We start from the raw sequence: 16,282 nt of genomic DNA, 5'->3' as shown, positions 1-16,282 counted from the left end.
CATGATTTCTCCTTTGCGTTCAGAATGATTTTTATTTCTCCCTTTTTAATGTTTAACTTTAGAGACGAATGCCAGAAAAGCAGTAGACCGAGGATACGTTCAAGGGCTTTTAACAATATATTTGGACTGGCATCGTCATGACACCCGGCACAGGCACATGTTGATCCGAAAGGGCATTCTGCAGTGCCTTAAAAGCATTACGAACATCAAGCTGGGTAGAAAAGCCTTCATAGATGCTAATGGTATGAAGATTTTATATAACGCCTCACAAGTAAGTATTTCTCAAAATGCAAACCTATTTAGTCTCAATTTGTACCCAGGTTATATTAAGTGCTGGAAGAGGTGGCTCTGCTGGTTGCACACTAGAGTCATCCCTGAGGTGTAGAGCAGACAGTCCGCAGGTTGTGTTCTGGTGTTGCTGGGCCATTTAATGGTGCTGAGCTACAATATGTGACACAACCCATGGGCAGTGTGGCATTGTTTCTAGAACAAAGCAGCCATATTTTTCTAATACTGTACAACCTTTTTAAATTGGACAGTTTAAGTTTGTAACCATTGTAGTGTGAATGGATTCTTGCAATCCTTATACCACCATTAGTAGTGTTAATATCCTGCTGATAAAATACTGATTGTGTTTAAACTACAGCACACAGCCTAATAAGTGACACATCCTTGTAATCAGGCTCTTGTGCCCTATATTATTATGCTGCTCTCAGATTAAATAACAAAGAACTGCTGAGAGACTCCCTTTAAAGTTTGTTGCTCTTCTTGAGATAATAATACTTCTTTTGCATACAGCTCATTGCCTAACAGCGGTGGCTGAAAAATCACTGTGCTTACAAGCTCTTTTATATTAACCTTGTAAGCACTGCTTTGAAGCTGGCAATGATCGCTGGAGGGACTGTTACCTGTTATACCCGGCCAGCTTCAGTGCACTGAGGTGGTCGGTTTCCTAGGCAACGGGATTTAAAAAAAATGAAAACTGTTGCTATCTCAAGAAAGACTGCAAGTTTTTATAAACTGCAATTTGCAAAAGTGCTTGTTTTTACATGCATTATCTAGCAACACTCAGGATGTTTTCCCATAAATGTAAAGAATTATTTCCATTTTCATAGCTATCTAAAGAAAGCATAAGGCTCTAAGGCATCGGCACTCTAATATGCTGCTTCTATAAGAACGTGTTAACATTTTTCGTTACATCCCTTTAATAGGATTGTCAAGCTGTTAGAACTCTGGATCCCCTCGTCAATACATCTAGCCTAATAATGAGAAAATGCTTTCCCAAGAATCGTCTTCCTTTACCAACCATCAAAAGTGCTTTCCAGTTTCAATTGCCTGTTATACCGACCAGTGGTCCTGTGGCTCAGCTCTACAGCTTGCCTCCTGAAGGTAAATAGCCTAAGAGACCAATTTTTCAGGTTGTGTTTGCTGGAAAGAATTTTTCATATTAAAGTGAATCTGTCAGTAGTATTAAACCTTCTAAGCCGTCTATATGAGCATATAGGTCATAGAAAGTTGAATAAAATGATATCTGCGATCCGATGTTTTGTTCCAGAGAAATTCACATTTATGTAAATGAGCTGTTAAGATCTATGGGCCGGACACAGATCTCCCTGAGAATCTGCCTCCAGAGATTATTTTATATGAAAGGAGGCATTAACAGTATGAGACATGTAGTTCAGGAGAGCCGACTGTCAGTCATTACATGTCTCACACTGGTAACGCCCTCTTTTATTTAAAATAAGTCTTGGAGGTAGATTCTCAAGGAGATCTGTGTCCGACCCATAGATCTTAACTCATTTACATATAAAAAAAAAATGTGGCTTTCTTGGGAATAAGATGAAGGAAATTCTAGAAATATCAGGTAGATGGGTAGTAGGGGTTCCTATTCTTATAGTGGGTGATGTAAACAATATTGTCAATGATCACTGGGATAAGGGAAGACTGCCTTGTTGAGGAATGAGAGGAATGAGACAGCGTTTGGTAACTATTTAAAGGAAGTAGCCTTGACAGATCTATGGTGGGTATGAAATGTGGATAAGTACTGCTACTCCTGCTATTCGGCCACATATGGCTCTTTGTCTCGTATAGACGTAGCCCTGGGAAATGAATGAATGAATGGATGGATAATTTGGTACAGGAGGTGGAGTATTTACCAAGAGTTGTGTCTGACCACAGTCTGCTAGTGGTGCTACTAGACAACCAACAGAAGATTAGACCCCTAAAATATAACTTTTATTCGAATATGCTAAAAAGGACTCAGTAGTCACCATAACAACAAACACAAAAACAAGACAAAATGCCAGGGAACAGGGATAAGTCACACATCAGTCAGGAAGGATTACGGGCTCTATCTGTCCCTATTTTGTCCCTAAATTCTCTCCCTTCCTGACAGCGGAGGTTGGCACCCTAATTTTTGCTCCGTGGCGCCCCCGCTCAACGTCGGTGTCCCTAATATCCCTGGTAAATCTCTATCTTTATATTTAAAAAACCACAATCGTGAATAAAAGATAGAGAAAAGTGAACGTACAGATTAAGAAGCCGACAATTCATCATAGATATGCATTTAAGGAGACCCAAGTCTATACAGTTATATGAAAAAGTTTGGGCACCCCTATTAATCTTAAGCTTATTGTTTTATAAAAATTGGTGTTTTTGCAACAGCTATTTCAGTTTGATATATGTAATAACTGTTGGACACAGTAATGTTTCTGCCTTGAAATGAGGTTTATTGTACTAACAGAAAATGTGCAATCTGCATTCAAACAAAATTTGACAGGTGCATAAGTATGGGCACCTCACCAGAAAAGTGATATTAATATTTAGTAGATCCTCCTTTTGCAAAAATAACAGCCTCTAGTCGCTTCCTGTAGCTTTTAATGAGTTCCTGGATCCTGGATGAAGGTATTTTTGACCATTCCTCTTTACAAAACAATTCCAGTTCAGTTAAGTTTGATGGTCGCCGAGCATGGACAGCCCTCTTCAAATGATCCCACAGATGTTCAATGATATTCATGTCTGGGGACTGGGATGGCCATTCCAGAACATTGTAATTGTTCCTCTGCATGAATGCCTGAGTAGATTTGGAGTGGTGTTTTGGATCATTGTCTTGCTGAAAGATCCATCCCCTGCGTAACTTCAACTTTATCACTATTTCTTGAACATTATTGTCAAGAATCTGCTGATACTGATTGGAATCCATGCGTCCCTCAACTTTAACAAGATTCCCGGTGCCGGCATTGGCCACACAGCCCCAAAGCATGATGGAACCTCCACCAAATTTTACTGTGGGTAGCAAGTGTTTTTCTTGGAATGCTGTATTTTTTGCCGCCATGCATAACGCCTTTTTGTATGACCAAACAACTCAATCTTGGTTTAATCAGTCCACAGGACCTTCTTCCAAAAAGAAATTGGCTTCTCCAAATGTGCTTTTGCATACCTCAGCCGACTCTGTTTGTGGCGTGCTTGCAGAAACGGCTTCTTTCGCATCACTCTCCCATACAGCTTCTCCTTGTGCAAAGTGCGTTGTATAGTTGACCGATGCACAGTGACACCATCTGCAGCAAGTTGATGCTGCAGCTCTCTGGAGGTGGTCTGAGGATTGTCCTTGACTGATCTCACCATTCTTCTTCTCTGCCTTTCTGATGTTTTTCTTGGCCTGCCACTTCTGGCCTTAACAAGAATTGTCCCTGTGTTCTTCCATTTCCTTACTATGTTCCTCACAGTGGAAACTGACAGGTTAAATCTCTGAGACAGCTTTTTGTATCCTTCCCCTGAACAACTATGTTGAATAATCTTTGTTTTCAGATCATTTGACAGTTGTTTTGATGAGCCCATGATGCCACTCTTCAGAGGAGATTCAAACAGGAGAACAACTTGCAAGTGGCCACTTTAAGTAGCTTTTCTCATGATTGCATACACCTGGCTATGAAGTTCAAAGCTCAATGAGGTTACAAAACAAAAAAAGTGCTTTAGTAAGTCAGTAAAAAGTAGGTAGGAGCATTTAAAACAAGAAAATGATAAGGGTGCCCATACTTATGCACCTGTCAAGTTTTGTTTGAATGCAGATTGCACATTTTCTGTTAGTACAATAAACCTCATTTCAAGGCAGAAACATTACTGTGTTCAACAGTTATTACATATATCAAACTGAAATAGCTGTTGCAAAAACACCAATTTTTATAAAACATTAAGCTTAAGATTAATAGGGGTGCCCAAACTTTTTCATATAACTGTATATTGCGACAATAATAATAGCCCTGGGAATTTTTTAGAAGGTAAAATTTGTCTCAAGATAGCTGGTTTATTACATTCATACACAAGCCAGCATATACTAAATAACCAAAGCTAATAAAGCAGGTTCTGTTATATATGAGACTAATCCCCAGAAGTAATGCCCACAGACCGGTATCACATGTGCATCCTGCTCTGTCGTTCTAAATTGTCAGAGCCAGAATGTGATAGAGACTGTAACACATACAAGCGAAACAAATGACCAATTCTAACTGCATTATAACAATCTCAATATCATTTAGTAAGGAATAGCATTTATCATTGGTAATGCATTATGTCACATCTCATAGATATCAAAGAAATAACACAAATCATTAGTGATTCCTAATATCCTATGTCAGAAAATACAGGGATTTAGCACTTATCATAGATAGTCCCTTATATCATGTCCCAAATGCAAAGACAGTCTGATATCATATAAATAGACAGGGAGCAACACTTATCATTGATGATCCCTCATATCTCGTCCCAACACGTTTCTCCCTGGTACTCTCCAGGGTTCATCAGGGGAACTGGAGAGGCAATCAATCCTTCTCTCCAGACGCTCAGTCAGTGCTGCATATGAAGAAATGGGAACATCTCCCACATATATAGACACCCACACTCATCTCCCAATGTTCACTAATTGTACCTGTGATTAGACGCCCCCTTTTTCCACCATGTCACTCACCCTGGCAGTCCAGCGCACGCCATTAAGCTCTCACCACGTGAGTGGTGTACATAAAGCACACACCCACAGTCTGGAAATGTGAGCCCCTGTCTCCGCCAGCAGCACATACCGGAAATGATGTCACTGGAACGCACGCCATGCTGCGTGGAACGCAAACCGGAAGTTACGCCCCCTGGTGATGTAAACTGGAAGTGAGGTCACTGGAACGCATACTAGAGTCAGTGGAACACACAGCATGAAAGCACATACATAAATGGTTCTGGCAGCAGCACCAGAAGGTGCCCATAATCGTTTTGCAGTACCAATCTGCAGATAACCACCTCAAATAATCATAAACTCATAGATGGTTAACAAAAGGTACACATATAGTCAAACTAAGGGTATGGTATATTGGATTCACCACTGTGGAAAGCACAAATCTATAAAAGGGATACAGTAAAATTTATTATTGTGTCTCCATTGAAAAATAATGGAAGGCAGGAAAAAATCCCATTTCTATTGTAGGTAAGTCTCAGTGTTATTCACACATTCTAACTCATCTGCCCTGAAATATTCGTTTATTGTTAAGATAGGGATAAAAATAAAAAAATTCCCATCGTAATAGTGGGTGTAAACAAGTGATAGCCCTAACGGGCGATTGTCACCAAAGCTGATTTCTTCTTGCCCCCTAATATCCTACTCTGGATTAAATGAAACTCGAGAAGCTCAACTGCTCATTAAGACCCCCTGGGGCCATCGACTCCATCCAAAAAATCCAACGGGCTTCCCGCTGGAGAATTCTCTTATTCCAATCTCCCCTCCTGATAGATTGTTCCACAACCTCCAAAGCTCTAAATGAGATACATTCAACGTCACCCCCATGCTTTGAATTCACATGCCTGGCAAGTGGTGTGTCCCTGCCGTGTCTTATATCTCCAAGATGTTCACCAATTCGAACACGTAGTTCACGTTTGGTTTTCCCAATGTAATCCATTGGACATGTACACGTACAGAGATATACCACTCCTGACATTCTGCAGTTGGCAAAACCTCTCATGTCGTACACCCGGTTTGTCACTGCACTTTTAAAGCTCTTTGATGGTGTCACAAATTTACAGAAAGAGCAGTGCCCACACCTAAACGTTCCATTAGACCTGTTTTGTAGCCAAGTATCCCCCCTTTTTTTCCTTGGAGTAAAGTGGCTATGTACAACGGCATCCCTAACCGATCTCCCTCTCCTATACGTCACCGAGGGTGTTTTGGAGACAAGGCTCGCCACATCTGGATCGACCTGCAAAATACTCCAATGTCTTTTAAGGATATCCATGACTCGTCTCGACTGATCATCATAGGTACCGATCAGGCGTGTAATGGATTCAGAGTCGGGTCTATCCCTTGGGGTAAGAAGGGATGATCTATCTATTTCCTTTACTTGCTGATACGCCCTGTTAATTACTCGTTCAGGGTACCCCCTCTCATGGAATCTCCCTGATAATTTACATGACTCAGACTGGAAATCATTCCACGTGGAGCAGTTCCTCCGTATTCGAAGGAACTGCCCCTTGGGAATGCCCCTCTTGAGTGGGGGAGGATGAAAGCTCCCCCACTCAAGGAGGCTATTTGTTGCCGTTGGTTTCCGATATAGTGACGTTTTCAAGGTGCCATCTCTACTCTTTGATATCTTTAAGTCAAGGAAGGAGATATCCTCCAACCCTACCTCACACGTGAAGGATAGTCCAATGGTATTCATATTCAGATGCGCCACAAATGACCGAAAGGACGCCTGGTCACCTGCCCACAGGACGAGTATGTCGTCTATATATCTACCCCAAAAGAGTATTCATGGGGCCCAGACGACATCCTCGTCCCTGAACACAATGGTGTCCTCCCACCAGCCCAGGAGCAAATTAGCATAAGTGGGGGCACAAGGGCTCCCCATTGCTGTGCCCCTGAGCTGGTGGTAGCACTTCCCATTAAATAAGAAAAAATTGTGACGCAGGACAAAGTCCAATAATTCCAAGAGGAACTTGTTGTGTGGTCCAAAATGTGTACCCCTGCTCCTCAGAAAATACTAGACAGCCTCCAACCCCACTTCATGCCGGATACTACTGTACAAGGCCTCGACATCAATCGAGGCCAAGATGGTTTTGGAGTCAGGGATATTAGGGACACCGACGTTGAGCGGGGGCGCCACGGAGCAAAAATTAGGGTGCCAACCTCCGCTGTCAGGAAGGGAGAGAATTTAGGGACAAAATAGGGACAGATAGAGCCCGTAATCCTTCCTGACTGATGTGTGACTTATCCCTGTTCCCTGGCATTTTGTCTTGTTTTTGTGTTTGTTGTTATGGTGACTACTGAGTCCTTTTTAGCATATTCGAATAAAAGTTATATTTTAGGGGTCTAATCTTCTGTTGGTTGTCTAGTTTTGCAATTGGGCCCCGCTTATACATTCCTTGTTCAGGTGTTTAATTAGTGGTGCTACTACAAATTGAGGACCAGGGGAGTAAATCGGGGTCGGGATGGAAGATTAATACTTTTTGGCTGCAACTCCTAGACATGGGGAAGATTGGTGATGAGATCGCTAAATTTTTTTAGGCTTAACGAGGGCAGTGCAGAGCAACACATTGTTTGGGACACTATGAAGGCATATTTAAGGGGGATTTTGTTCAGAGACATATCAAGGCATAAGACTACATCCAGAAACAAGGATATAGCGGTAATGGAAGAATTGAGGGCAGCGGAGGGAGCGCTGAGTAACCAGAATTCACAGGACACGCAAAACCGCATGAAGGCTGCTCGGGAAGAGGTAAATAAATTACATTTGCACAAGGCAGAAAGGTTGAGGGCATTTCAAAAAGAAGCTTTCTATGCAGAGGGTGAAAAAGTAGGACATCTGCAAAGGTGGCTTCTGCGCAGCGGGACTCTGCACATGTACAGTACAGACCAAAAGTTTGGACACACCTTCTCATTTAAAGATTTTTCTGTATTTTCATGACTATGAAAATTGTACATTCACACTGAAGGCATCAAAACTATGAATTAACACATGTGGAATTATATACTTAACAAACAAGTGTGAAACAACTGAAAATATGTCTTATATTCTAGGTTCTTCAAAGTAGCCACCTTTTGCTTTGATGACTGCTTTGCACACTCTTGGCATTCTCTTGATGAGCTTCAAGAGGTAGTCGCCGGAAATGGTTCTCACTTCACAGGCGTGCCCTGTCAGGTTTAATAAGTGGGATTTCTTGCCTTATAAATGGTGTTGGGACCATCAGTTGTGTTGTGCAGAAGTCAGGTGGACATACAGCTGATAGTCCTACTGAATAGACTGTTAGAATTTGTATTATGGCAAGAAAAAAGCAGCTAAGTAAAGGAAAACGAGAGGCCATCATTACTTTAAGAAATGAAGGTCAGTCAGTCTGAAAAATTTGGCAAACTTTGAAACCATCAAGCGCTACAAAGAAACTGGCTCACATGAAGACCGCCCCAGGAAAGGAAGACCAAGAGTCACCTCTGCTTCTGAGGATAAGTTTATCCGAGTCACCAGCCTCAGAAATCGCAGGTTAACAGCAGCTCAGATTAGAGACCAGGTCAATGCCACACAGAGTTCTAGCAGCAGACACATCTCTACAACAACTGTTAAGAGGAGACTTTGTGCAGCAGGCCTTCATGGTAAAATAGCTGCTAGGAAACCAGTGCTAAGGACAGGCAACAAGCAGAAGAGACTTGTTTGGGCTAAAGAACACAAGGAATGGACATTAGACCAGTGGAAATCTGTGCTTTGGTCTGATGAGTCCAAATTTGAGATCTTTGGGTCCAACCACCGTGTCTTTGTGCGACGCAGAAAAGGTGAACGGATGGACTCTACATGCCTGGTTCTCACCGTGAAGCATGGAGGAGGAGGTGTGATGGTGTGGGGGTGCTTTGCTGGTGACACTGTTGGGGATTTATTCAAAACTGAAGGCATACTGAACCAGCATGGCTACCACAGCATCTTGCAGCGGCATGCTATTCAATCCGGTTTGCGTTTAGTTGGACCATCATTTTATTTTTCAACAGGACAATGACCCCAAACACACCTCCAGGCTGTGTAAGGGCTATTTGACCAAGAATGAGAGTGATGGGGTACTACGCCAGATGATCTGGCCTCCAGTCACCATACCTGAACCCAATCGAGATGGTTTGGGGTGAGCTGGACCGCAGAGTGAAGGCAAAAGGGCCAACAAGTGCTAAGCATCTCTGGGAACTCCTTCAAGATTGTTGGAAGACCATTTCCAGTGACTACCTGTTGAAGCTCATCAAGAGAATGCCAAGAGTGTGCAAAGCAGTCATCAAAGCAAAAGGTGGCTACTTTGAAGAACCTAGAATATAAGACATATTTTCAGTTGTTTCACACTTTTTTGTTAAGTATATAATTCCACATGTGTTAGTTCATAGTTTTGATGCCTTCAGTGTGAATGTACAATTTTCATAGTCATGAAAATACAGAAATTTCTTTAAATGAGAAGGTGTGTCCAAACTTTTGGTCTGTACTGTATATGCATTAAAACAAGAGAATGGCAGTGTAGTTACTCAGGGGGAGCAAATTTTGGGAGTCTTTAGGGGATTTTACAGGAAGTTATACTCCTCGCAGGTGGAAGGGGAGATTGATGCTTTCCTAGGGTAGGCTCACCTACCTAAGTTAAGCAACGAAGACAGAGAACAGCTACACGAACAGCTTTCAGCGGAGGAATTGGGAGAGGCTTTGGCATCCATGGCGGGGGACAGGGCACCGGGGGCAGACGGCATCCCAGCTGAAGTATACAAAAACCTCAATGAGGAAATAATAGCTAAATTGTTAGGGGTATTTGATGAAGCGTTGGAGAGGGAAGTGTTACCCGCATCTATGAGGGAGGCCATTGTTGTGGTCATTCCCAAAGCTGAAAAAGATCCACAGCTGCCAGAGTCATATAGACCAATATCACTTTTGACTGCAGATATCAAAATACTGGCCAAGGCTCTGGCGAACAGACTAATCCGGGTAATAGACAAGGTAGCCCACTCGGACCAATCTGGCTTCATGCCAAATAAATCCACTGCTGTCAATTTAAGGAGGCTGTACTTAAACTTGCAAATTCCAGCTGAAAATGCGGGTAAGAGAGTGGTGGTCTCTCTAGATGCACATAAAGCCTTTGACAGTGTGGAATGGAACTACCTGTGGTCGGTGCTGAGTCGCTTTGGGTTCGGGCCAGTGTTTACCTCATGGGTAAAATTGCTGTACTCCTCTCCAATAGCCAGAATTAAAGTGAATAACAAACTGTCGGAAAGCTTCCCTCTGTTTAGAGGTACGAGACTGGGGTGTCCATTGTCCCCGCTGCTATTTTCCCCTGCTGTGGAGCCATTAGCTGCCAAAATAAGAAGATCGCAGGAGGTGAAGGGGTTTGTATATGGGAAAACAGAAGAGAAGATAGCTTTATATGCCGATGATATTCTACTATTGTTGGAAAATCCTGGGGAAGCCTTGAGAAATGTAGTGACACTAATTGAGGGATTTGGACAGATATTGGGACTACTCATTAACTGGGATAAGTCGTGTGTTCTGTCGATAGATGGAAAGGGTGACTGTACCGGGGAGGTGGAACTATTCACCAAATTAAAGGTGGTCCAACAATTTAAGTACTCAGGGATTCATATAGCTCTTCCATTGACGACATTTGAGGAGCTTAATATATGCCCTTTATTACAAAGACTGCGCACTAAAATCACTGCGTGGAATAAGTTACATTTATCGGTGGTGGGCAGAGTGAACCTCCTCAAAATGATTGTGATGCCGCAACTGTTATATATGCTGCATAATTCCTCCATCTGGATCCCAATGAGCAGGTTCCGCAGGATAAAATCACTATTTGGAGAATTAGTGTGGGGTAAGAAGAGTCCCAGACTTAAACAGGAAACACTGCAGAGACCAAAAGAGGAGGGAGGCCTAGCGCTCCCTAATCCCTGGTTATACTTTCTTTCTGCACAAAGCCAACACCTCAAGGGCTGGGGGGAGACTATGGAAAAGGGACAGGTACCTGTCAGTTTGGAGCACTTAAATGAAGATTTCTCCATAGTTGTCTTGTAATATTGTGAAAGTATTGGCATGTAATATCTGTTCCAAGTTTTGTTATGCTTAATAAAAATTTATCTGATTAAAAAAAAAAATCCTACATAATAGGCTTAGTAGTAGCAGAATATTTATTTCACTGTACAGTCTTCCATTTTATGGATTAATTCCCTTAGAACTGGTCATGGAGCCAGCAGATGACATATGACTGCCTATGTTTGATTTCTAAACATATGCGGCGTGCACCACCTGAAGTCATGCTGCATATTCTATGTCAAATATCCTTTTGTCTTTAGTGGATGATGTAGTGGATGAGAGTGATGACAACGATGATACTGAAGCAGATGCTGAAGCCGATGCTGAGAATGAAGATGATAATGATCAGTTGTTTAAGGTTTGTTATCTGCTTGTTCTCAGAGGCCATAAAAAGAAAAGAAAATGGCCATCTCCTGCCTCCTTTATTTTCTGTACAATTTCCATTTTATTCCCAGAATGATGACATAGAGACTGATATCGGTAAGCTGAAACCTGCTCAAGAAGTGGGAAGACCATTAGAAGATCTGAAAATATATGAACGGTTTTTTCCAGAGCTTTCTGACGATTTCCAGGTAAGAGAAACTCATCATGTTAACTGTGGGGACCAACCGGTGGCCGAGAAGCTGGATGAGATGGGCTGTTAGAGTCTGATTTGTAATATGTTTGGCTCAGTATGAAAATTGCTATTATTTATAGTTGTTGTGTCTGTGTCCCTCTTAGAGAGCCAAGGTCATTTTAATCTAGTGATCTTTTTCAGTTTTGCACCTAATGAAGAGATAGCACCCTGATCGTTGATGCAATAGCGAATACAGTTATTTACTCCCATGGTGCACCATGACACAATATACAATATTTCAGGCTTTATTACACCCTTCCTGCAAAACAATGTTCTATTCACAGCCTGGGAAGGGGCCCGCTGGTGTGGAGGAGCCTCTGGAGCTGAGCTGCCTTCTCTCACGGCATATACCGTCTAAATCATATAGTTGGCATCTGCCTCTAACGGCCACGTTTGGCACCGAGTTGTGGCCACTACTGTTAATCACTTTAGTGCTGCTGTTCTGACAGCGGCATTTAAATGGAATGCACACCAGCGATCTCGCACATCGGCTCCCATCGCTCCCCCCATAACGTGAATTCAAAGGACCGATGGGTTACTATAACAGCCATGGAGACCCCCGTTGCTGTAAACTTGACCCTCCTGTGAAGTTTGGCCATAGGCTGAGCGCCATAAGAAACCAAAATGTTTACTATATCCTGCAATATCGTATTATTGCAGCTTATAGTATAAGCGATCAAACCATCGCAGGTTCAAATCCACTAAAGGGACTAAAATATAAAACGTTTTAATAGTTTTGAAAAATGTTCTCATTGCATAATTTTTTCCCTGTTTAAAAATAAAGGGAAAAAAAACATTGCGATCTCTCCACATTCGTAAAAGTCCAATCTATCAACTCAATCGGAAAGCGATAAATATAGATAGAGAAAAAAAAATGCCAGTATGGCATTTTTTTGCCCACCTCACATAAAAAAATGTAATAATACGCAATCACAGCATTTTTTGGTATGAATTAAAATATCAGCTCACTGAGGATAAAAAACAAGCCCTCATTCAGTTCCATCAACAAAAACTATAAAAATTTTATGGGTCTAGTATGATGGTGACACTAAGCAAAAAAAAAATCTATTTTTTTTACAATTTTTTGAATTTTCTTTAACCCTTTCACACCGGAGCCTGTTTTAACTTTCCTGACCAGGCCAATTTTTTCAATTCTGACCACTGTCACTTTGAGGTAATAACTATGGAACACTTTAACGAATCCCACCGATTCTGAGATTTTCTCATGACATATTGTACTTCATGATAGTGGTATAATTTCTTTGATATGAATTGCCTTTATTTGTGAAAAAAATCGGAAATTTGGCGAAAATTGTGAAAATTTTGCAATTTTCAAACTTTTAATTTTTATGCCTTTAAATCAGAGAATTATGTTGCACAAAATAGTTAATAAATAACATTTCCCACATGTCTACTTTACATCAGCCCAATTTTTGAAACATTATTTTTTTATTAGGAAGTTATAAGGGTTAAAACTTGACCAGCAATTTCTCATTTTTACAATAAAATTTACAAAACCATTTTTTTATGGATCACATCAAATTTGAAGTGCCTGAAGAAGTCTATATGACAAAAAATACCCAAAAGTGACACCATTCTAAACACTGCAACCCTCAAGGTGCTCGAAACCTCATTCAGGAAGTTTATTAACCCTTTAAGTGCTTCACAGGAATAAATGGAATGTGAAAGGAAAAAATGAACATTTAACTTTTTTTCACACAAATTTTGCTTTAGACCACAAGGGTAACAGGAGAAAATGCACAATTTGTTGTGCAACTTCTCCTGAGTACGCTGATGCCCAAAATTTGGAGGAAAACTACTGTTTGGGCGCACGGCAGGGCTTGGAAGGGAAGGAGCTCCATTTGACTTGTTGAATGCAAAATTTTCTGGCATAATTAGACACCATGTCTCATTTGGAGAGCCCCTGATGTGCCTTAACAGTGGAAACCCTCCACAGGTGACCCCATTTTGGAAAGTAGACCCCTCAAGGAATTTATCTAGACGTGTGGTAAGCACCTTGAGCTCACACGTGCTTCATTGAATTTTACAATGTTCATCTGTGAAAATGAAAAAAATATATTTTCCCCACAAAAATGTTGTTTTAGCCCTAATTTTTTTTATTTACACAAAGATAGCAGGAGAAAATGGATCCCAAAATTTGTTGTGCAATTTCCCTATATGTGGTCGAAAAGTACTTTTGAGGCACAGTGCAAAGCCCAAAAGGGAAGAAGCACCGTATTGGAGTTCAGATTTTGTTGGATGGGTTTAAGGGTGCCATGACTCACTGGGAGAGTCCCTGAGGTGCCAGAACAGCAGAACCCCCTATAAGTGACCTCATTTTACAAACTACACCTCTCAATAATTCGTCTAGGGGTGCAGTGAACATATTGACACCACAGCTGGGTCATAGCATTTTATACCATTGAGCAAAGAAAAAAATACAATTTTTACTACCAAAATTTTGTTTTGATTTTACATTTTCACACTGGCAAATGGGTAAAAATGGCATCAGTGGCACCTCATATGTGGCTGTACAGTACTGCTTAGACATACGGCGAGACTTGGGAGGGACAGAGCGCTATTTACCTCCTGGAGTGCAGATTTTCCTAGAATAGTTTGCAGACTCCATATACAGTGCCCCTATGTGCTAGAAGTGCAGTGACCCCATTTTGGAAAACTATACCCCTTTGTGAATTTATCTGCTGGTGTAGTGATGATTTTGACTCCATGGCTGTTTTCCAGAAACAAGCAGCAGTGGATGTTGCTGAGTGAAAATTGCAAACTGCCGTTGTAGTGACCGGTGTGTTGTAGTGACCGGTACGTTATGCCGAGCTTGTGCTTCTGGAGACACGCACCCGTAAATTAGGCAGGCTCTCATCGCCACAGAAATGCCAAATATGTGGACGCTAAATGGGGTTTATGAACACTGTGGGGCTCAGAAAGGAGGGGGGCATTAGGATTTGGAAGTACAGAATTTGCTGGATTTCTTTTGGGGGGCGAGGAGCCATTTCGCTTAGCCAGAGCCTTTGTTCTACCAGTAACGTGGAAGCCCCCTATATTTCCATTGACAGACAGACCAGAGTGGGGGCTTTTTTGTGGTTTGATTTGAAGCGTTTGTTAGGAACATTTTACATAACATTGGATCACATTTATCGGGCTCTTTACGCTGAACATTTACAGTGGGTACGGAAAGTATTCAGACCCCTTTAAATTTTTTACTCTTTGTTTCATTGCAGCCATTTGGTAAATTCTAAAGTTAATTTTCCCCTCCCCCATGACAGCACACCTTGAGAGAGAGGATCCGCCCCACCAAGGACAGGAAACCGTCTGAAATAAAAGGGCGGTACCTCTCCCTCGCTTCAGTTGGTTTCCTGTCCTTGATGGGGAACCTGTCTGGAAGAAAGAAGACTTACCTGGGGCTGTCCCGGTGTGGAAGAGCGGGCACTGGCCTGTGCACCGGGTTCAGTATCCCAGAAGCGCCGTCCGCAGCTTCCCCTGGGGTCTCTGCGCCGAGCGGGGCGCACGCGGTGAGGCAGGCTCTGTCCTCCCGGAGACCGCGGCGCCGTCCTCCCCCTGCAGTGTGGAACGCTTCTGGGTGTGACGCGCCTGACGTCACGGCGCAGGGCACGCTGGGAGCGGCGCGCTGGGTGACGTCAGGAGGCGGCGCCGATCCAAGATGGCGGCGCCCATCGGAGCGTCCCAGGCCGGTTTTTTTTTTTTTCAACGGAGCTCCGGCCTGAGGAAGAGGGAGGGCCCACAGACCGGAGGAGGCTGGATAGCCCTATATTTAAGGGGGGGGAGCTATCCTGGAAGCGTGGTGCGCTTCTGAGACATGGCTGATCCAGATAGCCAGGAGCAGCAGCAGCTTACCCCCCCCCACCTCAGCAACAGAAAAAGCAGAGGGATGCATCGTATACAGACAGCCGCTTGAGTAATCGTAGTGGCAGCCGCAGGAGTAAGGCTTCGAGTGCCTCGGGACCATCCAGAATGGAATCATCGGTTCCGCGACAGCCTCCGAATCCGGTACCCGTTTGTGACCTCCGAGGGTGAGTGAGCTTCGTGAATGTCACTGGTTAATAACGGGAAGTCTCTTATGTGCTTCCTTTTTTTAGGAGCCTAAGAAGAGTAGTGCCAAGCAAAAGCATAGAATGTGTGCCCTTTGCCAAGCTTCTCTCTCAGTAGAGTGGCAGAAACCACTTTGCCAGGGCTGTGTGACCAAAACCATAGCTGAGAATTCCCGGGATTTTGCTGCAGATTTAAAGTCCATAGTACATGCAGAAGTTCAGGGGTCCCTGAAAGGGTTCCTTAGAGGGAAGAAAAGGCCCCGTAGAGAGGTTTCCCCCGTCTCTGATTCCTCCCAGTCCGAGGAGCAGTGGGATTCATCGTCCTCTTCCTCATCGGGGGGCGGTAGACCCTGCTTCCCCATTGAGAATACAGACAGACTGGTTAGGGCAGTAAGATCAACCATGGGTCTGGAGGAAGAGAGAGCATCTAAATCCCGGGAGGACATCATGTTTGCGGGCTTGAGAGAGAAGAAGAGACGCTCATTTCCGGTTAACAGTAAGATTCAGGGCCTCATTGACCGAGAGTGGAGGAGACC

General features: G+C 42.8%; 1 protein-coding gene across 3 annotated transcripts in view; it reads left to right on the top strand.

Moving 5' to 3' along the window:
* The window catches only part of AGTPBP1 (ATP/GTP binding carboxypeptidase 1), a 189,108-nt gene that overhangs the window by 91,845 nt on the left and 80,981 nt on the right, over positions 1-16,282 (top strand). For all 3 annotated transcript variants that reach the window (XM_073670940.1, XM_073670941.1, XM_073670942.1), the window contains 4 exons: positions 63-271; positions 1,212-1,389; positions 11,327-11,424; positions 11,522-11,638. In XM_073670940.1, coding sequence (XP_073527041.1) covers positions 63-271; positions 1,212-1,389; positions 11,327-11,424; positions 11,522-11,638 — 602 coding nt within the window. The remainder of the gene's footprint in view (positions 1-62; positions 272-1,211; positions 1,390-11,326; positions 11,425-11,521; positions 11,639-16,282) is intronic.

The sequence above is a fragment of the Phyllobates terribilis genome, unplaced genomic scaffold (assembly GCF_046119375.1).
Source record: "Phyllobates terribilis strain yellow unplaced genomic scaffold, ASM4611937v1 Scaffold_1__5_contigs__length_1240528914, whole genome shotgun sequence".
NCBI lineage: Eukaryota > Metazoa > Chordata > Amphibia > Anura > Dendrobatidae > Phyllobates > Phyllobates terribilis.
The sequence above is the reverse complement of the archived record's forward strand: the minus strand, read 5'-3'. Positions and strand labels throughout refer to the sequence as shown.